Source organism: Mercenaria mercenaria, chromosome 18, assembly GCF_021730395.1.
Source record: "Mercenaria mercenaria strain notata chromosome 18, MADL_Memer_1, whole genome shotgun sequence".
NCBI lineage: Eukaryota > Metazoa > Mollusca > Bivalvia > Venerida > Veneridae > Mercenaria > Mercenaria mercenaria.
The window spans coordinates 50713582-50738198 of record NC_069378.1 but is presented as its reverse complement, the minus strand read 5'-3'; the positions used below and the strand labels follow the sequence as shown (position 1 = coordinate 50738198).

Sequence of the window (24617 nt, the reverse complement as noted above, 5' to 3'; positions counted from 1 at the left end):
CCTTTAAACGTGTTTATCATGAAAATGGTGCTATATAAATCTCTTTTAATGATATTGAAATTATCAAAAATTAAGTCCAAGCAGGTTAATTATTACTAATATCAATATATGAAAAATAACCAATAGCACATTTTCAGATTACAGGTATCACTACGTCAGACTCAATGCGGTCATCCCTATTATTAGTAACAAACACTCATGGCAGAGAGATTTTAGGACAGTAGAATTCTATAACACATAGAGTTAATTAGTGTAAGGATTGCATTTGCACATTCTTATCTCACAGTAAATGATGTACCCGGCCAGTGTTGCAAAATTTGTTTATATTTAAGGCAATAAAATGCATATTAACTGAAATGGTTGAATATTTGGTGCATTTTATTCATATCTTTTAATATAATCATGAATTGAATATACATGTAATAATTGATCATGTATAAATATTTATGAGACTTATTCTTAGTAAAAATAATGCTTAAAAAATGTCTTAACAATTGGCGAAATGGGCAGTTAAAATAAGAACATCTGCATGATTTATATAGATCTATATACGATAGTTCTAATTTAAAAAATAATGGGTTGTAATTTTATAGCCCATTTTAAGCTACTTAATTAATGTACCTAGTAAAGGTGCTGGACAAACTTTTAAACTATTATTTTCCACGATGTTATTAGATGATATTTGTTAATTGTATTTTGTAACAATCTGTGCTTTTGTTTAAGACGGAAAATTAAATTCGAATTTAGAAACTTTTACACATAATAATTATTTATATAATCTTGAATGATAGTAAAAAAATGCAGAAAAATATATTGTTTTTAATTTTTGTTGCATATAAATAAATTTGTAACATTTGTTCTGACAGATTCTACTTGTTTTCTTTTCTTTATTGTTTGTTGCAGCATTATTATCGTTTTAGTCCTATTTAGGCTATGTATCATGCGTCTCTGAAGTAATGTAAACTGTCATACAAATTCCCCACAAAATTTGGATCCAGAACAAATTATTTCTGATTTACTCTCTCTAGTCAAAGTGTCCCCGAGATCAAACTCGCAACATCTGGATTGGTCACACTGAGTTGGCTAAAATACTGAATATGTTTTAGTTTAAACAAAAAAAAATTTCGTACAAAGTTAAGACAGTTGTTCATGATCTCCCCACTCTGGTTCTCAAAAAAAGGGAAAATTGTTTTATACTGACAGATCACATTATGTAACTTTCATATTAATATTTTTTTTTTTATTGATATAGATTTCAATCTAAGGCTTCAATAACAGATGGCTTAGTTTCCTAACGGTGTCATCTGTTGTTTACATCACCAATGATAATACAGAACAATATGTCATTTGATTTTATGATAATCTTAGTTAAAACCAATTTTTAATGTTATTTTTTATTCATTAAGTTTTCCTGAATTATTATTTGTTATAACTAAACTAATATCATAGCTCTCAGTATAGTCAATCTAATTAAATTTCAACACGAATAAGATACACTAGTAATCTAATTTGGTGTGAAAACAGTTTACTGCATGTTATAATAACATCAGGTAAAGTAGATGTTTCTGTAATTCAGTCAACAGAGTTCTAGGACATGTCTGAATCCATTTAAGTTCTTAAACAGAAAAAAATAATGCGTAAAACAATATTCAACCATCACATAACATTCATTGAGTCTATATAAATAACACACATCTCTCTGAATGTTTGTCCGAATTCTAAAACCATAAACCTGGGTTTTATCAGGTCATTCTAAAAATAGACACAGGGGCTGATTAGAGAATGTGCTATTTATAAGTCATCAGGTAAATTAATCAAGTGGATTAAGAGAAGTGTTAGAATTTGTTTCACAACCTTCCTAAAATAAATAAATACATTTTAAACCAAAATAAGCGCCTTTGAATGTGTTTATCATGAAAAAGGCGCTTTATAAATCTGGTACAATGTTAATATAATAAATATATATTTCAATTCAAGAAATAGGTTATAGCAAAATCGTGTTTTAGCCCTGTTTATATATGATGCCGGTTATAGGCCGGGCGTAATAATTTCATCAGGGAGAAGCCCGAATGAAATTATTTCGTAAGAACTATAACCGCCAGAGTATATAAATAGTGTTTAAACACGGTTTTGCTAAAAAATATTTCCATTTAGTATGTTTTTATTGTAAAATGTACATCAAATATGTACCTTAGCGCATGTACGGCCATATGGTAGGTCGTCACGCTGCCTTGAAACAGGAAATTGTAATTCGTCCTGCGGAAGAGATCAATTAGGGCCCAAACTGAGATGGTGAATTATTCTGCAAAGCGAATAACCAACTCAGTGTGTGTGTGAATTTACTGGTATATGTTCAGTATACTAGGTATTACCATGTTTTCGTATTCATGCATATATTGTAGTATATGAAGATGTCGGCTGTATATGCTTTATTGAAAAATAAAATGTATGTTCCATTCTGATCTGTAAATTAATAAGGGTATTCTTGCATAAAAACTACTTTTATACTGGATCCGCCCATATGTTAACATTAACGTATGCAAACAAGGCAATTAACGTGCTGTTAATACCCGATTTTTATTTTTGAAATGCTTTCCCAGGGACGTATATGTATTTCTGCGCAGATTGACATCTGGTATCTGCGTCTTGTTTCTTTCATAAAAACCTCTTCTTGATGCATAAAAGATGCAATCTAAACCATAGAATGTTTTGCTGTTACAGTATCAGTAACTAACGCCAAATGCGCTGCCACCAACAATGTTCGTACTCGTTTCTTCCCTTGTTTACTCTTCTTTTAGAACTCGGCGTCGATTCAGATTTTGTAGACAACTGTGAATGTTAAAGAATCGCGTGTAACCTGTGCGATTCTTTGTTTTTAGGAATCATATTAATGATTTTGGTAAGTATCAGTCGGTATGTTTTTATCTCATTTCTCGAAGAATTTATATAAACAGCTTGGAAGCTTGACACTACGTTCGTACTCATCCGTACTCAAACTGTGTCCGTACTCAATATAACTAGAATGTAAAGTTATTATTCTTGAAACTGTGCTCGACTGCACCAAATTGTGAACTGATATGAACAGTTATTGGTAATTTTATGTTTGTAATAACGAGAGATTAAACAAAATCGTTTAAAAACCTTCAGGATGTGCTTTTGATAGTGTTGTTTATTTCTGGGCCCTGGATACGGATATTTAAAACATGTTTACCTTTCCAAGAACAACAGAATGGTAAATAAAAATGTACCGGAATCACATATGAAAATAATACAGTCGTCGTGCAATATTTTTAATGCATGAATAGCGACAATACACGTTTGTTTTGTGTATCAACGTCTGCAGAAGTCCTTGGGAGACTCGGTCACAAACAATCTCGCGGGCTTCTAAAGACGTTAATACACACACAAAAAACGTGTATTATTCTTACAATGGTGCCATGTGACATTTCGTTTCAAATATGCTATTAAGTAAAATGTTTGATCAAATTTGGAAACGCTATTTTTAGATGCACTCATGTCACGCTGACGTGACGTAAACATAATGTTAGTGTGATGTTTTAAGCATTGCTAGTAATATAAGAATAATGAATTGTTTACAGGAAGACCTGCATGTTCGGACTGTCAGAATCTTGTGTTGATAGGACGCATTTCTAGATGTTAGAAACATTTGTTGATAGGATGCATTACTACATGTTAGAAGCGTTTGTTGATAGGACGCATTTCTATATGTTAGGAACATCTGTTGATAGGACGCATTGCAACATGTTAGAAGCGTGTGTTGATAGGACGCATTACTTAATAATGCTGAATAAATTATTGTTTGGAGTTCAGATGCGAAGGAATTATATCATGAGGGCGCAGCTGAACGACAAACAATGGTTTTATTCAAGAGCAAATCACTAAATGAGATATATCATTTCGATTCTAACACGTTACCAGCGACTTTAAAGTACATCCTTAACAGCATTCATTAAATATTTGCCCGTTTTTAGTCGGTTTATTTTCCAGCGCACCGCTATGTCGTTAAACACCATGACGTAATGACTGGGACGTCAGAACAGTGAATTGTTGTATAATAATTCACAGTTTTCAGCCTTCTTTGTTTAATAGGAAAATGAATCGGATCGTGTTAGAATAGATGTTAGAAGCAAGTGTTGATAGGACGCATTACTAGATGATAGAAGCGTGTGTTGATAGAACGCATTACTAGAGGTTAGAATCGTGTGCTGTACGCATTAACAAATGTTAGAAGCGTGTGCTGTACGACGCATAACTAAAAGTTAGAATCGTGTGTTGATATGACGCATTACTAGATGTTCGTGCCGACCCTATAATTTGACTGCCACATTCATTACTTTCATATGTTATCTTATCATTTGTTATTATTTATTCTGACACGATCCGAATCATTTTCCTATTAAACAAAGACTGAAAACAGTGAATTATTATACAACAATTCGTTTTTCTGACGTCATAATTATTACGTCATAGCATCAAACGGTATAGCGGTGCGCTGAAAAAGAAACCAATTGAAAACGGGCAAATATGTAATGAATGTCGTCAAGGATGTACTTTAAAATCTTTGAAATGGTGTAAGAATCGAAATAATATATCTCATATAGTGATTTGCTCCTATATAAAATCATTGTTTGTCGTTCAGATGCGTATTATTATATCACTCGGGTTGCGCCCTCATGACATAATTCCTTCGCGTCTGAAATCTAAACAATGATTTATTCAGCGACAAATCACTAAATGAGATATATCATTTCTTAAATGTTTGATGGTTATAAGTGAATCATGTATAAAACAACTATACCCTGTAACATTTGAACATTTATTCAAGATGTATAGACATACACGTGACGCACTGTCATGCTTCAATGAAACATGATCATATATTTAGGTTACCATCCGAAATGTATCGCATTGAAATAACAAACAGATAAGGTAGCATTTATTGTCTGATAACAAAACTTTTGTACCTTGAACAAAGCAAATAGATATAAAGCATTTAAAGATAAAACGCTTTTGAAGATCCTTGTAACTTATTTTGTAAAACAATGAAACCACGACACTCTTTGCACTCTTTGAGGGAATGAAGTCAGTCTGAAATTGTACAATGTTTATGTAGAACATGTAAATATAAAACACCTTATTGCACGTATTTCGAGAGTAATCGATCTTTACGATAAGTAGTGTATATTACAACTATTTAATAAAACTTCTGACCAACCTGTTGATAAGATATTATTGACTAAAATCATCAAAGAAAGTTTTCTTATAATAGAAATATAAAAGACTGTTATTTATATTTTTATATTTAAAACACCGTAAACAAATAACAAGCATTGCTTATTAAAACAGTAAGACATATTGTAACCTTAAATCAGTTTGTTTGTTTTGTTAAGGTTGACGTCGCACCGACACATTTATAGGTCATATGCGTCTGTCCGGCTTTGATGGTAGAAAAAGATCCCAGGTACCCCTTCTTGCATTATTTCATCACGGGCGGACACCTGGGTACTACTCTCGACCTTCCGTAAGCTAGATGGCTTTCTCACATGAAGAAGGCTACGCCCCCAAGTGAGTCTCGAACCCACATTCTTGAGGGGTGAGTGATTTGAAGTCAGCGACATTAACCACTTGGCCACGGAGGCCCCAACCTTAAATCAGTGAATAATTGTTTGAGAAGGGCACTCAAATGTTTCAAGCATGCATTCGTAATGCAAATACGTTAAAAAAAAAGTATTTACAATACATTTCATTGTTACAGAACTTGCCTTGATGACTTTGGAGATACATGCATATTTAGAATAAAATTAGGGAAATGTCTAAAAAGAAAGGTCATGGTATTTATACGGAGCTTTCAGAGTATCAGACTTATTAATATCTTTAAAATTAAAAATTGTCTGCGTCAATATTCCTTTAAGTTTATTTAAACTAATCCCTAAAAGCTGGAAGGTCACCTGGCCCCGTGTAAAACGAAACATTTTCAGTCTCAGCTAAGATTGATAATGAAATTTTATTTCTTATTTACATCTAAATAGCATGTTTAAGACTAAATTTTAAGTTAATAACTATTTTAAAGTGATTTTTCAGTATTAATGGTCAGTCTCATTTAGAATTTAAGCTTGAAGTTTTAGTAAAATAGAAATAAAAGTTTTAAACTCAAACTCAGCTGAGACTGAAAAAAATGTTTAGTGAACACGCGGGCATATCACCTAAACTTTGCAAGTGTGACTTGAAAACACAACAATCCACTAATACGTAGTATTTAAAGTAAGGCAACAGCATAAATCATACTGATATCATGGATGTTTTATATAGACTCTCAAGTTTACATTCACGTACAAAGTTCTTTTGTCGAAAATATAGGAACTAGATTGTCATTACTGTATATTAACCCTTAGCCTACTAAATTCTAAAATGGACTGGTCCATCTTTCAATTTGGTCAATACCTTTTATTTTTTGAATGGGTGTTCACTGAAGATTTTATTACTGAATAGCAAACAGTGCAGACCATGATCAGGCTGATCTTGGTCTACACTGATCGCAACTGCAGAATCACTTGCCGCCAGCGGGCTAGAGGTTAAACAAGCAGTGACACATGCATATTACAGTTTATTCTTTGTTCACAGTAGCGACCATTTTCCAAAAGACAGATTTTCATGAATTATTTTAGTTACTTGAAAGAAACAAATGCAATTAAACAGCTACTAATTCTACTAAACGATAATCAGACGTTCGGACAGTTAACCGTTGGCATTCCTACTTAAAATGCATGCGAGCATAAGCCGACGTCAGTTAAAGAATTTTAAGCCATGTTACTAGTATACTGTATTAAATATTTTTATGTTGTGACAGCTTTCGACAACGTAACTGCGTAGTAATTTTGTATTCATTTCACTATAGAAGAAATTGTCCTATCAATTAACAGTTTCTGTTTTCTATATCTTTTCTGTTTTGCTCGGTTTAGACGTTCCTTTGATGGTTGTACGGTGTAGCACCCGTAGTCCAACCTCTGACCTTGGTCTCTGGGAGTCTGCGCTGGCAAAGTGACCTACAGCTAAGTTATCTGTCATGATGAACTCGCCCTCTTCCCACTGTCAAATACAAGTAATGAAAATAATTATTAATAGGGTATAAACTATAAATAAATGAATTCTGGTCGGCGAAAACTATCACACCACCATTAACAGATTCTACTTTCGTAATTAATAAAGTCCATAAAATTATAATACCAAGCCAAGTTACTAAAATACTAGCCATTAAAAGTAACCAGTAAATCAATGTTAAACACTTCTGAAAACTTGCAGGAAATGGGCAGGAATTTTGAAACAGATAGATTCTTTGAAAAACTAGGCAGTATAGCTAAACTGTATATTATAAAAAAATACAGGAAGAAAATATTTGTTCTTTCAAAGATTTAAATGTCCTTCTTTAACACACTTACAATCTTCAGTATTGCATTCAACGCCAAAAATTATGTATGACAATAGAGTTAAGGACGTGTGTTAACGGACGATTGTTATAAATGAAAAAAATATATTGATTTCACGCTTATTTAATCTAAATGTTTTCAAAGTGGATCTCATATTTACCAAAATGGATTATTTACATGGAATTCTCTGTATGATATTCAAGTACGACAGACAATATTAACAAGATAGTATAATAATGCGTACTGTGTTTATTTGACAAAAATTGAAGTATATTATGTTACTAAAAGGAAGGCATCTGCACAACGGAAGTCAAGAGACGAAAGTAACTTCTTTATTTATTTAACCACCTCCTCCATCCCTTTCCGCCTAAACAACCCACAGTCAGTGCCATTTCGGCAAATTTCAATTATTTGTTGTTAACCATCTGGCATTTTCTTAGGTTAAAATTTCAAGTGATTACATGGTAGCCCCTTTTACTGCTTTCTGAAAGTCATCGGTAGATTTTCGTATTTCGTTATGTTAAAACAGGTGGACGATAAAACAAATCCATATCTGGGTTTGTTACTGACCAACCATGAAAATATATGGGAAACAATTACATATTTGGGAGGATGAGTAACAAACCAAAAAATAACAATATTATTATATTATGATATATTATTTCATACCTCATGTGAGTATACTAATTCCTTCCCGTTTTTCTCGATCTCATTTGTGATTTCCTCAATTAGCTCCTTAGTTTCTTCCTTATCCGTTCTTCTCTCATTCGGAGTACCTTTGTCCCAGATAAAAGCTTCCGTCATCCCAAGATGGATACACATTACCTAAAAGTTAAGGAACTGGACAATATCTAAACTATGTTAAGTGTAAAACATATTGTATGCATGTTATACTAGTACTTATATCAAATATGTCCTGCCCTTGCATTTTAAGCGTGTTTTTAATAAAAAGAGGTTTACAACATCTTATAGTCTTCCAACTGTATAAATATGATTTAAAGTCTAAAACGTTTTTTGAAAGAAAGGAACACATGTTACAAAATTAATCAAAACGGTATTTCACAGCCATGCTGCTGATGATGCTGTTTCTAAAAATAAGTATTTTCATAATTGTTCAATTGTTATGTTTTTTTTTGAAAATATATTACTTTCATTTTCAAGACTTAATTCTATTGTGACCTCCTTGGCTTGTGCAATGTACTTCAAACGATGACAAGATTTCGAAACAAAAACAGGAAGTTAGCACAATTATATGTGTTGAGTTGCTTGATAAATCTTAGTGTTTTAATCTTAATTGTTTTCGAAAATGTACTTTCTGTCTTAAGAGTCAGTTTACGATTGTATTAACGTATAAATATCGGTTTTTTTCTGTCAAAGCTATAACATTGAAAGAGAGCAATTAAAGATGCTTTAATTTACCATTAAACTACCTTATTGTCTTCCGTTATCGTGAAGCCATTGTTTTTTTGAAAATAACCTAGTACTGTATATACCGGTATGTTGAAATTTGAATCACTGTACAGGGACATAGTACGATACTCACCGGCAGTCTAGTGACAGGATGTAAATAAACCAGAGGCTGGACCAGTTTATCTCCTTTATCATTGACCATCCACAGTCTGTCCCATCTCTCCCTTTTGTCATTTGGTATACTGTCTAGCAACTCCTTGAAGCCAACAAATTCTGTAATAATATATAGAATATAGCATTCGCAATCTTCGCATAAGCAACAAAGAAACAAAACAGTAAGTTAGCTAATGATACAATTTCAAACATTTAGATTAACATCACATTTAAAGTTGTTTAATATCATGTGGAAACTTTAAATCATTTTAATACATTGGTCTACTTAATTATTTTGTGAGACTGTTATTTACATGGTTGCGTACTTCTTTTATGTTTAGTTTACACTAATCTATTTTAGCTTGATTGTGATAAAAGCTTCAAGCTTTAACCAATCTCGACTCAGCTTTCCTGGAAAAAGACAGTACTCGTGAGAAGCGTGGTGCTGACCAAAGTGGGGCTCGAGCCAACGGCACCAGAATTGAGCAGCCGAGCCCTTGACTACTAAACTACCGCTTAAATTCCTTTGATAACCAGCATGATGCACGAAGCAAAAGTATAACATACAAAAAGAACGCACGAAAATAACGTGCACTTTTCACAGGAACATGTATCTTATGTATACAACCCTGTGGCGCCTTTTTTCGGCACGGACGGCATGTGATATCAAGCGTAGCTATATGGTGCTTCAACATATATTCCATCAATGTGCCATCCGGAACGTCCAGCGTTCGTACATCCTTCTTCTGGGTGTTTGGATATCCTGTGAACGCTTGGGGGAGGGCACTTCTTGTGAGCAAACAGTGGATCATCTTTAAAAACTGTACCATCCAGATCCCCGAACCATTTACTGATCTGCACTTGCTTCTGTCCGCTTATTTCACCCTGATCTTTGAAAATCACAATACGCTCTTCATGATATATCTTCTTGATTTCTTCAATGAATTCGTCTGTGAAGCTTTCTTCATCTTTCAGTTTTAAACCATGGACCTCAACGCCGAGTTTCAGTTTAGTGACTTCCATGATGTAGACGACAGATTGATCAAAAATCTACTTCGATGCTCCTTTTATACCTATCAACTGGTTCGTATTTTTCAGTTTGATGAAAGACAATAATTACGTGTCTTTAAAAGAAATATACCAAAAGTGAAAGAGGTGCAGGGGGGAAACATGCCTTCGAATATTTATCAGGGGATTTTTTTCCAAATCTTCCTGCTTGATTCGTAGAAACTACGTGAACCAAAATGCGTAGGGTTTTTTTTTATAAAAGCTAGGTTTTTATGTATTAAAATCCTATTCAAATCTGGAATTCCTATTCAAGACAACAGAAAGCAATCAATAACGTAGGATAATAAAATGATTGAAACTTTACACACCTGTCCACTGTCATAAGCTGATAAGCACTATGCAGGTTCCATTACCCTGTTGTGCTTTTTTTTTTTACTAAATTACGCCCCTTTTTTCGACTTTTCATTCATTCAATTGACAAGGCTGTTGAATAGTTTAGCGCTGCTGTCATCCGACAGCTCTTGTTTTATTTTGTAAGTCCTTCAAACTGAGTTTAAAATGTATCCTTGCCGTAGTAACATATGCAAAATGGATACAATTTTTTTTTAAATCTGTTATATTTATGTTGTTGACACCGTTATTAACAATTCAAACTTATTTTTAGTTCTACAAATTACCCGCTACAATTGTATATTTTTGTTTTACATTGTTTTAATAATTCAGCTGCAGCATTGTACTGCCTACTGTTACTGTACTTTCAAAGTTTGTTGTATATTGTAAAGATTCCGAACACTGTTTCATGACAACCATTTTTGTTACATTTTAAAATGTGATTCAAATGCATGTTCAAAGAAGCCAACTAATACACTTAGATCAGGTGCATCAACTATATGATGATATCTACGGACTAATAAACGTTCATAGATAATTGTTACATAAATGATATTCTTATGAGTCAATGATTTAAAAAAGAATCCCAACTCCGAAATAAAATGATTGATTGCCGTTCAGATGAATATTATTATCTCACGAGGGCGCGTCTGAACTCCAAATAGTGCTTTATTCAGCGACAAATCACTAAATGAGATGTATCATATACTCCAAACAATGCTTTATTCAGCGACAAATCAGTAAATGAGATATATCAGTTCTTAAATGTTTGATAGTTATAAGTGAACCATGTATAAAACAACTATACCCTGTAACAGTTGAACATTTATTCAAGATATTCATACAGTCGTTTATTTTACGCACTGTAAGTAAATATTGTATGAATAACAGACACACATGTGACACACACGTGACTCACTGTCATACTTCAATGAAACATGATCATATACTAAAATTGCCACCAGAAATAACAAATAGATAAAATTCTGCTTAGGATAGCATTCGTTGTCTGATAACAAAACATGATCATTGTACCACAATAAAATACAAAACAGCGACATAAAGTATTTAAAGATAAAACGCTTTCGGAGGAAACACATGTAAAGATCTTTGTAGGTTATTTTATAAAATAATGAAACCGCGACACTCTTTGAGATAATGAAATCAGTCCTTGTTTTGGTCGATCAAATTGTACAATGTTTATGTAGAACAGATAAATATAAAACTTATTGCACGTATTTTATCAAAATCATATTCGAGTATTCGATCCTTACGATACGTAGTGTATATCACAGCTATTTAAAAAAACTTCTGACAAACTTGTTGATTAGATAAGATAAGATTAAGATAATTTAGTAAAGTCTCTCTTTCCATGATGTATACACCATACATCATTTTTTATTAAAACCATCGAAGAAATTTTTCTTATAACAGAAATATGAAAGACTGATATTTTCATTTTTCTTTTTATGTTAAAAATACCGTAAACAAATAACAAGCATTGCGTCCTAAAACAGTAAGACGTATTGTATTCTTAATCAGTTTGTTTGTTTTGTTGGGTTTTACGTCGCACTGACACAATTATAGGCCATATGGCGACTTTCCGGCTTAGATGGTGCAAAAAGACCAGATGCCTCTTCGTGCATTATTTCAACACAGGTGGGCACCTGGGTAGAATCTTCGACCTTCCGCAAGCTTGATTGCTTTCTCACATGAAGAACGCTACGACCAAAGTGAGGGTCGAACCCACATCGGTGAGGGGTAACTGATTTGAAGTCGGCGACATTAACCACACGGCCACAGAGGCCCCAACCTTAAATCAGTGAATAATTATTTGAGGAGCGCACTCAAATGCTTCTAGCATACATACGTAATGTAAACACGTTAAAAAAATCCTTACAATACATTTTATTGTTACAGAACTTGGCTTGATGACTTTGGAGTTACATGCATATTTAGAATAAAATTAGGGAAATGTGTAAGGAGAAAGGTGATGGTATTTATTTGGGGCTTTCAGAGTATCAAACCTATTTAAATCTTTAAAATTAAAAACTTTCTGCTTCAATATTCATTTAAGTTTATTTAAACTAATCACTAAAAGCCGAAAGGTCACCATATCACCTAAACTGTGCAGATGTAACTTTAAAACTCAACACAATTAGTAAAAATAGGTATTAATCCATAGTTATAAAGTAAAGCAACAGCATAAATCAGACTGACATCCTAGATGTTTTATATTGACTCTCAAGTTCACATTCACATACGTTCTTTTGGTGAAATTATAAGAACCAGATTGTCATTACTGTATATTAAACAAGCAAGGTTTAGACACGTGTATATTACAGTTAATTCTTTGTTCACAATAGCGACAATTTTCCAAAAGACTGCCTTTCATGAAATTTTATATTTTCAATTAAAGCAATTAACCCGCTACCGGTTTGACTAATAGATAATCGGAAGTTCGAACGGTTAACCGGTTAACTGATTAACCGTTGGCATTCCCACTTAAAATGCGAACATTATCCGACTTCATTCGTAGATTTGTTTTTGACGCTGACCGTTCAAAGGCGGTGCCCCACTGTGTTCCTTTGTTTGTTCGTTTTGTCCTCTTGTGTAGGCTTTGTGTGTGTGCGCGTGTATGTTTGTGTGTTCCTTTGTTCGTTTTGTCCTCGTGTGTTGGCTTTGTGTGTGTGCACGTGTATGTGTGTATGTTTGTGGTGTGCACGTCTGCGTGCTGTAGGTTTCGTTTTGGGGAGGCTGCGATTTTGGTACGTTGCATTCCCTGTTTGATATTTGTCTTTGTTTGTAATAAAATCTGTAAGCCATGGTACTAGTATAGAGACAGACCCTAACATTTTCATTGATAGAAATACATAAAATAATGTCTAGAAATTGATTTCCAAGTCCTTGAAATTAACAAAAATGATTTCACAAATGTGCAATGTATGATAGTTTTGCTAATATCAATAACAGAAATTTTAATATTTAATTCAAAGTTGTGATCCGCAAAGAATGTCAACACTTGCCTTGGGCTAGTACTTTAAAGCAGAAATATTTATTAGTTTACTTCCCTTGCAATTACACAATAGAGTAGAAAACGAAAACGGTTTAAGACACAATATTATACATTTTTGCACAACAAAATCGTTTAGGATTTATTAATATGTATTTGATTTACCCCTGAACCACTGGTTCCTATGATTTTGTCAACTTACTTATGGTAAAAATTAACTTTTAACAAGCCGATAATAAAATGAAATACCAGTAAGTATTTTATACTGCAGATAATACAGTTTTGCTTGTATCAAAATGTCACAATAGAAGCACTTTTGTAATACAGAACACCTGGTAGGATTAGTAAAGGTGCAATTATATTGATCTCTTTTTCCTATGCCTAACTAGTATACTGTATAAAATAATTTTATATATTGTGATGGCTTTTGATAAGGCAACTGCGTTGTAATTTTGTATTAATTTCACTTGTTAATACAATTATGGAAGGAATAATCCAATCAACAAATAGTTTCTGTTTTCTATATCTTTTCTGTTTTGCTCGGTTTAGTCGTGCCTTTGATGGTTGTACGATGTAGCACTCGGAGTCCAACCTCTGACCTCGGTCTCTGGGAGTCTGCGCTGGCAAAATGACCTACAGCCAAGTTATCTGTGATGATGAACTCGCCCTCTTCCCACTGTCAATTACAAGTAATAAACATAATTATTATCATAAAATGAAGTATAAATAAATTAATTCGGATTGGTCAAAACTATCACTTATTGCAGAACTATCGCACGACCGTCAATAGCTTTTACTTCGTAACTAAGAAAGTCCATAAAATTATAATATCAAGCCAAGTTACTAAAATAGCCATTAAGAGTAACCAATAATCAATGTTAAACACTTTCGAAAACTGTTGGTTACAATTTATATTTAATAATGGCAGGAAATGGGCAGGGGTATAGAAACAGCTTTCTCTTTAGGAAAATTAAGCAGCATTACTAAATTGTATGTTTTAAAGAAATACAGTATGAAAATATTTTTTCTTTCAAAGATTTAAATGTCCTACTTAAACACATTAATTTTACAATCTTAGTATTGCATTCAACGCCAAAAATTATTCATGGCAATGGAGTTAAGGAAGTGTGTAAACGGACGATTTTTATAAATAAAAAAATATTGATTTCACACTAATTGAAACCAAATGGTTACAAAGTGGATCTCATAATTACTAAAATGGATTATGTACATGGAATATTTTATATGATATTCAAGTAAGACAGACAAAATTAACAAAATAGTAATAATGCGAAATGTGTTTATTTGACAATAATTGGAGTATATTATGTTACTAAAAGGAAGGCATCTGCACAACAGAAGACAAGAGACGGAAGTAACTGCTTTATTTATTTACCCCACTCCTCCATCCCTTTTCGCCCCAACAACCCGCAGTGCCGTTTCGGCAAATTTCAATTATTATTTGTTGCTAATCATTTGACATTTTCTTTGGTTAAAATCTCATGTGGTTACATGGTGGCCCCTTTTACTACTTTCTGAAAATCGTCGGTAGATTTTCATGTCTCGTTATGTTAAAGATAGGTGGGTGATAAAACAAATCCATATCTGGGTTTGTTACTGACCAACCATGAAAATATATGGGAAACAATTATATATTTTTGGGAGGATGAGTAACAAACCCAAAAATAACAATAGTATTATATTATGATATATTATATCATACCTCATGTGAGTATACTAATTCCTTCCCGTTTTTCTCGATCTCATTTGTGATTTCCTCAATTAGCTCCTTAGTTTCTTCCTTATCCGTTCTTCTCTCATTCGGAGTATCTTTGTCCCAAATAAAAGCTTCCGTCATTCCAAGATGGATACACATTACCTAAAAGTTAAGGAAATAGTGTTAAGTGTAAAAAATAGTGTATGCATATTATACTGATATCAAATACGTCCTGTCCTTGCATTTTAAGCGTGTTTTTAATAAAAAGAGGTTTACAACATCTTATAGTCTTCCAACTGTATAAATATGATTTAAGGTCTAAAATGTTTTTTGAAAGAAAGGAACACATGCTGCAAAATTAATCACAATGATATTTCACACCCATGCTGCATATGATGCTGTTTCTAAAATTAAATATATTTTTTTTTTAATTTTTCAGTTGTTATGTTTTTCTGAAAATATATTACTTTCATTTTCAAGACTTAATTCTATTGTGACCTCCTTGGCTTGTGCATTGTACTTCAAACGATGACAAGATTTCGAAACAAAAACAGGAAGTTAGCACAATTATATGTGTTGAGTTGCTTGATAAATCTTAGTGTTTAAATTTTTTTTTTTTCGAAAATGTACTTTCTTTCTTAAGAGTCTGTTTACGATTATATTAACGTATAAATATCAGGATTTTCTGTCAAAGCTATAACATTGAAAAAGACCAATTGAAGATGCTTTAATTTACCATGAAACTACCTTATTGTCTTCCGTTATAGTGAAGCCTTTCTTTCATTGAAAAAGACCTATTCACTGTATATATATGTTTAAAATTTGAATCACTGTACCGGTACATAGTAAGAGACTCACCGGCAGTCTAGTGACAGGATGTAAATAAACCAGAGGCTGGACCAGTTTATCTCCTTTATCATTGACCATCCACAGTCTGTCCCATCTCTCCCTTTTGTCATTTGGTATACTGTCTAGCAACTCCTTGAAGCCAACAAATTCTGTAATAATATATAGAATATAGCATTCACAATCTTCGAATAAGCAACAAAGAAACAAAACAGTAAATTAACTGATGATACAATTTCAAACATTTTGATTAACATCCCATTTAAAGTTGTTTAATATCATGTGGAAACTTTAAATCATTTTAATACATTGGTCTACTTTATTATTTCGTGAGACTGTTATTTTCATTTTAGCTTGATTGTGATAAAAGCTTCAAGCTTTAACCAATCTCGACTCAGCTTTCCCGGAAAAGACAGTACTCGTGAGAAGCGTGGTGCTGACCAATGTGGGGCTCGAGTTGAGCAGCCGAACCCTTGACCACTAAACCACCGCTTAAATTCCTTTGATAACCAGCATGATGCACGAAGCAAAAGTATAACATACAAAAAGAAAGCATGAAAGTAACGTGCACTTTTCACAGGAACATATATCTTATGTATACATACCTGTGGCGCCTTTTTTCGGCACGGACGGCATGTGGTATAAAGCGTAGCTATATGGTGCTTCAACATATATTCCATCAATGTGCCATCCGGATCGTCCAGCGTTCGTACATCCTTCTTCTGGGTCGTTGGATATCCTGTGAACGCTTGGGTGTGGGCACTTCTTGTGAGCAAATAGTGGATCACCTTTAAAAACTGTACCATCAAGATCCCCAAACCATTTACTGATCTGCACTTGCTTCTGTCCGCTTATTTCACCCTGATCTTTGAAAATCACAATACGCTCTTCATGAACTAGCTTCTTGATTTCTTCAATGAATTCGTCTGTGAAGCTTTCTTCATCTTTCAGTTTTATACCATGGACCTCAACGCCGAGTTTCAGTTTAGTGACTTCCATGATGTAGACGACAGATTGATCAAGAATCTACTTCGTTGCTCCTTTTATACATATCAACTGGTTCGTATTTTTCAATTCGATGAAAGACAATAATTACGTGTCTTTAAAAAATATACCAGAAATGAAAGAGGTGCGGAGAAAAAAACATGCATTGTCATACGAATACTTATCAGGGGATTTTTGTTTTCAAATCTTCCTGCTTGATTCGAAGAATTTACTTGAAATTTGTCTCTGATGAAATAATCAAAAATGCGCTGATTTTTATAAAAGCTAGGAATTTATATATTAAAAACCTACTTAAACCTGGAATTCCATATCAAGACAAAAGAAATCAAACAATAACAAAGGATATAAATTGATGGTGAAACAAACTTTATTTTTTATTCCGCAACTATCTTTTTTTTTTTAAAGTAGCGATAACTGAGTAATCATCCGGCGAATGACTAATAAATATATAAAAGGAAAACAGATCAGACCAAAATCTTTGTAATTGCCTTTAACTAATTAAATAAAAAAAATATAATAAATCAACGGTTGCCTTCTTTTCGACGGTTTTTATATCATTTAAGTATAGAGTTGAAAGTCGTACTAACTTCAATGGTATAAATACATTTGTACTTGTTTGACAAATACCTTAAAGTATTGAACCTATATATATATATACTTTTACCTGTATACAAAGCAAGTTCTAAGTTAAAGTATATTTTATTAGCATTTTCCAGCAATTTAAAAAAGTACAATTTCTAAAAACATACATGCATTTGATACAAGATTCTTATATTTACCTCAAATGTATTTTATAGTCATTCACTGTAGGTCAGTTGTGAAACAAGTGTTAGAAAATTTATTCATCACTTTCTAAACCTCAGTTTTGTGGTTATGTATCGCAATGATGATGGTATATCCGTCGTTATTGTTTGCTTTCTTTTTTTATGCTACGCTCGCTCGGTTCACAAATCCCTCACAGGTCTATAAGCACAATGCAGACCTACTCCTCGAACAATAACTATTACTTATACAACTCTTTGAAAATCTTTGAAATCTAAGGAATACTTTGTAACTTTAATCCTAATCTTTGCTCACTACGGAAAAGATATCGGTATAATCGCTGTCTATATCGCTATCATAAACGAAATTGATCAATTGAATTTAAGTTTAGAATTAGGTAAGTGCACTAATTTTGAACTTCTCTAAAACTTTTTTTCCTCATAAGGAAATATAAAATTAGCTAATGATTTATATTCTGAACCGCATTACTAATTCAAAACAGTTTTATATAACGGTGAAGCATGTAAGAAGTATAATCTTATTATCGTTTTACTCCACTAATATTCTAGAGATTTGCCAGGCAATCTGTGCTGTAAATGAATGGTCGATAAAACAAATCAAACACAGGGTTTGTTAGTGATCCTCCATGAAAATTTATGGGGTCAGAATGTTTGAATTCCTAAAGTAAGCAGTAGGGACGTGGGTATGGGAGGCCAATGACTTATCTGCCATTGCAGCAAGGGTCAAGTGTCCAGTAGTCCGTTTTTTTCAATGGCAGCCAAATGACCTGTGGGCTGAGGGAGGGGGCAAATGTCCTACAACCGATACTTTAATGTATAATGTTAAGGTATCGACTGTAGGCTTAATTTGATGAACATTTGCCACGATCGTTATTCACTTAATTGGCGATGTAAATGAACGCTGTCACACGTTTTGACTGTATTGACATTTATTACCATTTCATTGTGTTTGCATGTTTTAAATTGTGTTATTTATGACGATGAACTGTTAAGCTTAAGTCTTAATAAACTATAAGTTCTGTTGAAAAAGTATGATAAATATGGGGCAAGGCGTACTCCCGATCCCTGACTAGTTACCTCCCCTGACGGTCAATAAAATATACTAATTTCCCTGTGTTCTTGACTACCACTGAGGAGTACGTGCTTTACGGGCTTAAAATATAGAGCTTTATAATTAAGGCAGTTTACTTCCGATATCCCGATACAAACGCTTTTCAAATTAGTAAAACCAATTAGTTCTTACATTTAATAATTTCATTTAACAATAAATTTAATTATAATTTAATAATAGATTTAACCTGTCAGTATCTAAGTTTCAAAGCCTTCTTAAGAAATAATTGCAATAATTTTCTGATACTCTTTTTTTCGTAGGCGTATGATCTGGAGGTCAGTGCTTTTTTAAAAAAAGAAACAAAACAAAAAAAAAGAAGAAAAAACATTAATTCAAAACGAATTAACCTTTAGCCTGCTGCTGGCAAGTGATTTTGTCTTTGTGACCAGTTCAGACCAAGATCAGCCTCAGCACATCCTTACAGGCTGATCATGATCTGCACTGTTCACTATTCAGTCAGTAAGTTTTCATTGAATACCCCTTGGAATAATAAATGGTAAAGCCCAAATTCAATGATGGACTAGTCCATTTTAGAAATTTAGTAGACCAAAGGACTCCATTGGTTACAACAGAAGAAATAATAGTGAACATTTGAAACAAGGGATTTAATGTGCTAACTCCTTAAACAATAAAATGATATACACGGCATCCTCCCTTCTATTCGGATTTCTTACAGTGACTTATATTTCGATATATGAGCCGTGCCATGGGAAAACCAACATAGTGAGTGTGCGACCAGCATGGATCCAGACCAGCCTGCGCATCCGCACAGTCTGGTCAGGCTCCATGCTGTTCGCTTTTAAAGCCTATTGGAATTAGAGAAACTGTTAGCGAACAGCATGGATCCTGACCAGACTGCGCGGATGCGCAGGCTGGTCTGGATCCATGCTGGTCGCACACCCACTATGTTGGTTTTCCCATGGCACGGCTCATATGAGATTTTACTTTTACTTTTAGTTTTAAAGAACGTCATAATGCAGCTGTTGCAGTTTACTTTTTTATTCTTTTATACTTCAAGTCATCTTTCAAGTTATAAAGTATATAACTATTTATCATTTCTATAACGTAACATTTAAAATTGTTACAAAATTTCCACATTAAAGCATTAAATGTATCCTTGTGAGAAAGTACTCCAGTGACTACATTCCTCAATGATTATATGATGGTGTGTTCTCTTTTTGATCATGTTTCTTACCAATTAAAAATTGTACTTTTTTTCATATATCAGTTTGACTTCTTTACATTGCCAGAGTAAATGTAAAAGATTTTCTCTGTTGTTTTTTTTTTTCGACATAAGGCATAGATCGTTTGAAATAGACGTTAGGGGGTAGGGGATGGTGAATTTGAAAATCCCGCTAAAACATCGTTGATAACAGTGCGAAAACATCATAAAAATACATATTTGAGTAATGTCAGCGGTGAATAGACCGAATATATTACATATACTTACCATTTCATCGGTGAGCATTTTCAGCTTACCTATGCAGTTATTTTTATGATAAAAGCGAGTATTTTCCCAAATTTGAACTTAATCTAGATGGATGGATAAAATTGACTTCTAAGACGAGCTTTTATGAACTAGTAAATAAATGGTGTGCATATTTTATCAGTAAGAAGTAGAGAAGCATACCTATTCAAAAGATAACCGAGCTAAAACCACTGAAGCCTTTACGCTCGATAAATTAAAGAACGAAAGCGTTTACAAATCGAATTAATCTTATATTTATTTAATTATTCTTTTTCCGAAGATGCTATTAGCTTTTAGCTTTTAGCATAATCAGAGAAAACAATAAAAAGATGCTGTAATTTGATTGATTTTGAATCGTGTGATGTTGTGATTACCACAGAAGCTTTGATTTGCTTAGATGTATACCGAGTGGTGGATATGTTTTCAAGAACAGAATTGCAATGAAAAGACAACTATATGTTTAAATAGATTTGGTTTTTAAAACTACTCGCCCAAGGTTTAGGTGAACATTTTCAGAATGTTCATTTCAGCCATGTATTTCATAGGATGAATATATGACACTGAAAAATGATGAAGTTGGTGAAAATTAAGTTAGATATTGGGAAAATGCAAGAATATTGCAAATACCGTCTGTACAATATATTTGGTTATTTGTAAGAGTTTCTTGCAAAAGTCTTATGTCAATAAGTTTGTACCACTAGTCACTTCAGAGTACTTTCTTGTTATGGATTTTTGATTTCAAATCATTTGTGATTACCTAAACGTAGAGATCGTTTGTTTATTGATATGCAATTTAGAAGTATTCAGAATTGGTGAGAACAGACTTGGTATTTGTTTTAACATTTCGAGTTGTAACGTGAAAAGTCACCATAACGTTAGCTATGTTGTATTTAATTTGGCCATGTTTTGTAAGTGTGAGCTCTTGTATGATTCGTGCATTATTACGGTGACTGTCAAAGTATTATTGTGTTGTGAAAATGTAAATGCTATATTACTTTGCTTTGGTCACGTTGTGGAAATTTGGGCTACTAGTATTTCATTTAAGTCATACATTATTGTGTTGATTGTCTTACTACTGTTTTGTGAAAACTTCAGCTGTAGAAATCGGTACAACTGTGAAAGAAAATGTTTTGGTATATTGAGTTGTTTAAAAAAAAACGACAATGCTATGATGCGTTTGCCTTTTCATTTTTTGCCGTACGTTGAGACCACTGACCGTTTTATATTAGTCGTGCTGTGAGAGTTTTACATGCAGATCAATGTTGAATCTATTGATTGTTCTTTTCAGATGTCGTGATTAGTGTAACGTTGATTGGTGGGTTTGTATTTCAGAAGTTGTTAGGCTAACAAAAAATTACAGTGTACGAAAAACTGCTCTCTATATATATATATATATATATATATATGTTCTTTTCAATGACAGATTATTACGTTTTGATATGTATATGGTGTGAAAGCGTTTGTTCCTGTTATTTTGTTGAATAAGAGGTCATTGTCTGTTTTACCTTGGTGCTTACACCCAAATATAATCTTTAAACCATTAATTGTTTATTTTATATGCTGTGATAACCGGCGTAACATTGTTTGGCTGATATGTATTTCAGACCTTTTCATGCTGTAGTTATTAGCTTAACGAAGAGATTGCTTGATTGATATACTGTTCAGACGACTTCAGATTTAGTGAGAACTGCGACGGAAGATAAGTATTTGTCTTACAATTCCGAGTTGTAATGCGGAAATAGTGACCGTTTTACTCTGGTCGTGCTGGGAAAGCCTTTGCTATTTTTGGAAAAATGAACCTTTTACTTTGGCCCTGCTGAGAAAGCGTGAACTGTTAATTTTAATCTTGCATTATTGCGTTGGCTGCCTTACTGGCAGTGTTACGAAAAGTTAAAACGTTAGCTATTTCACTTTTACTTTGGCCGAACTTTGAATGTGTGGTCTTTTTTTTTTTGGTTTTAGTCATGTATAATTGTGTTGACTACCTTATTATTAGTGTTGTGAAAAGTTTAGATATGTTACTTTACGTCGGCCATGCTATGGAAATGTGGGCTATTTTATTTTAGTCGTGTATCATTTTGTTCATTGTCATATTTCTGTGTTGTGAGATCATAGCTACAGATTTGGGTACAGCATCAATGAATGACTATTATATTTTGATAAATGAAGTTGTTTTAAAAAGGATTTTTTTTCTTTTTATTTTTGACGTATTCTTGAGAGCACTGACCATTTTTACTTTAGATGTGCTGTCATTTTCTTTTCTAGATCAGTAATTAATCTTTTAATGTTCTTTTCAGGTGTAGTGATCAGTGTTACTTTGTTTGGTGGATATGTATTTCAGAAGCTGTTGGGCTAACTAAGAACAACAATGAATAGATAAGTATACATTTCTAATAATTATATGGAGTCGGTTCAAAAGGTTGTACTGTTTTTACTGGATATAACGTAAAAGTGCTGACTAGCTAAATTAAAGTGTTTTATATATTAAGTGTTACTTTCAGATGTTGTAATTAGTTTAACGTATATCGTTTTAGTGGATATATATTTCAGAAAGTTCCAGAATTCTTAAAGAACTGCTGTGATAACATGATAGATTTATTTATTTTGTGTTTCGAATTGGTTATACTATCCGTGTGAAACCGTTATCCGTGATGCGAAACCGTTAGCCGTTTCACTTTTGCTGAAATTTGAAAGGTTGTTTTATTTATTTTTGCCTAGTTCTAACTATTAACAGAAATGTTTAATAAGTAAATTAATATTTTCAGATGGTGTGCAAATTGTAGCTTAATGTAGATACTAGTACTAAGACGGATATGTAATTTATATAAGGCTTGGTGAGAACTGCAATGAAAGATAAGTATACTTTTTGAGTATCGAGCTATGTGGCCATTTTACTTCAGCTGTACTGTGAAAGTACAGTACGTTTAAAATGAACGTTTTACTTTGATAGTGTTGTTACAGCGTGCGCTGTATTAAAACGTGACCTTATTTGGTCGTGCTGTGAAAGAATTTGCTATTTTTGTTAAAAAGTGACCTTTAACTTTGGCCGTTCTTAGAAAGCGTTAGCTGTTTATCTAAGTCGTGCATTATTGCGTTGACTGTCTTTTTGAAGGCTTTGTCTACAGTATGTTACATGCACTTTTGGCTGTGTTGTGTTAACTTAAGCTGTTGGATATTTCTAAATGAAATTTTTTAATTTATTACACTACAATTACTTCTTTGTTTAGCTCGATTGGAATTCTGTCAAATACTAAGACCTGCATCTTATAATTATTGTTTGTTGGTTTTGTAGTTAGGAACATGGAATTAGTGAATAATTTATTTACTTACGACAAAAAGTGAGTAAATGAATTATTCATGTTTTCCATCGTCTGCTAACTATTTTTGTCTCCAGTTCCCGGATATTTATTTTACCGCGTTTTCTTATTGCAGTTAAAAGATTTTCGAATGTTTTCAGTGCATTATTTAAATGATTGTTAACTGATAATTCTTTACTCAAGGTTAAATATTTGACAGCATAACAAGTATTTTGATCATTGTTTATTCCGTCCCACCCACCCTTACAAGCATGACGAGTTTCTTGATAGTAGCAGATGGCTTGTAGCAGTATTCATATATTAAAGACAGATTGACTTGACTGTGATTTAAACGAGGGTATTCATCTAGTTCTAGAGAGATTCTTTATGCCAGACATAACTTCTCCTTTAAGTTCTTATAGAAAAAATAAGGTTCACAATTATGTATCTTAAATGTATATCCGTATATTTTATGCGTTTGTATGCATGAACAGCTTCTTGATAATTATTGCTCGAGTATTATTAGAATATTAAATGCAGATATATATTTAACATTTTGCTTTGCTGAATTTAACATTTTTCTGTTTTGATTTTTGTGGTTGTTCAAAGAAGCTGATAGAGACCTGAGTGGCCATCTTATATGCTGTTTAACTATTCTAGATTAGATGGATTCAAGTTATTACATATTCCTCTTTCATTCGGGGCATAATAGAAAACACACTTTTGCTGTTTAGATTTTTATGTACATGTGGTTGTATTTTTGCCCTAAATTTTAAATTATGTTTTTAGGCCGAGTGGTGTACAAAGATAGAGGTAACCGCATTTACCCACTTCTACAGGTAGACCATTACCACATCGCACAACATCGCAACAACTGGCATTTACAAGACAAATACGTTCGTATTTTTGTACATTGGAATGTTGTTAAATACTAAGATCTGTGTCCTATATTTCTTGTTTGTTATTCTTTGTC

The 24617-nt window shown here is 33.0% G+C and overlaps 3 protein-coding genes across 3 annotated transcripts; all 3 read right to left on the bottom strand.

The window, feature by feature from the left end:
• Positions 1-6032: 6032 nt before the first annotated feature.
• LOC123539022 (uncharacterized) lies at positions 6033-9836 on the bottom strand. Its single transcript, XM_053529622.1, has 4 exons — positions 9642-9836; positions 8989-9132; positions 8115-8270; positions 6033-7107 (listed from the first exon to the last, which is right to left on the bottom strand). The coding sequence occupies exons 1-4, from the start codon at positions 9666-9668 to the stop codon at positions 6952-6954; spliced, it is 483 nt and encodes a 160-aa protein (XP_053385597.1). The 5' UTR covers positions 9669-9836; the 3' UTR covers positions 6033-6951.
• On the bottom strand, positions 9675-10031 carry LOC128550577 (uncharacterized). Its single transcript, XM_053529837.1, has one exon. The coding sequence runs from the start codon at positions 10029-10031 to the stop codon at positions 9675-9677; it is 357 nt and encodes a 118-aa protein (XP_053385812.1).
• A 2781-nt stretch (positions 10032-12812) lies between these two features.
• Positions 12813-17129, bottom strand: LOC128550473 (tyrosine isonitrile desaturase/decarboxylase-like). Its single transcript, XM_053529621.1, has 4 exons — positions 16588-17129; positions 15995-16134; positions 15143-15298; positions 12813-14095 (listed from the first exon to the last, which is right to left on the bottom strand). Exons 1-4 carry the CDS (start codon positions 16979-16981, stop codon positions 13940-13942), a joined length of 846 nt encoding a protein of 281 aa, XP_053385596.1. The 5' UTR covers positions 16982-17129; the 3' UTR covers positions 12813-13939.
• Between the last annotated feature and the right edge of the window lie 7488 nt (positions 17130-24617).

Coding starts and splice junctions, on each gene's coding strand:
- LOC123539022 (XM_053529622.1), bottom strand. CDS start 9,668: ATGCCGTCCGTGCCGAAAAAAGGCGCC. Junction 8,271..8,988: donor ATCCTGTCACTAGACTGCCG/GTGAGTATCGTA, acceptor CTTAACTTTTAG/GTAATGTGTATCCATCTTGG. Junction 7,108..8,114: donor AATTAGTATACTCACATGAG/GTATGAAATAAT, acceptor TGTATTTGACAG/TGGGAAGAGGGCGAGTTCAT.
- LOC128550577 (XM_053529837.1), bottom strand. CDS start 10,031: ATGGAAGTCACTAAACTGAAACTCGGCGTTGAGGTCCATGGTTTAAAA.
- LOC128550473 (XM_053529621.1), bottom strand. CDS start 16,981: ATGGAAGTCACTAAACTGAAACTCGGCGTTGAGGTCCATGGTATAAAA. Junction 15,299..15,994: donor ATCCTGTCACTAGACTGCCG/GTGAGTCTCTTA, acceptor CTTAACTTTTAG/GTAATGTGTATCCATCTTGG. Junction 14,096..15,142: donor AATTAGTATACTCACATGAG/GTATGATATAAT, acceptor TGTAATTGACAG/TGGGAAGAGGGCGAGTTCAT.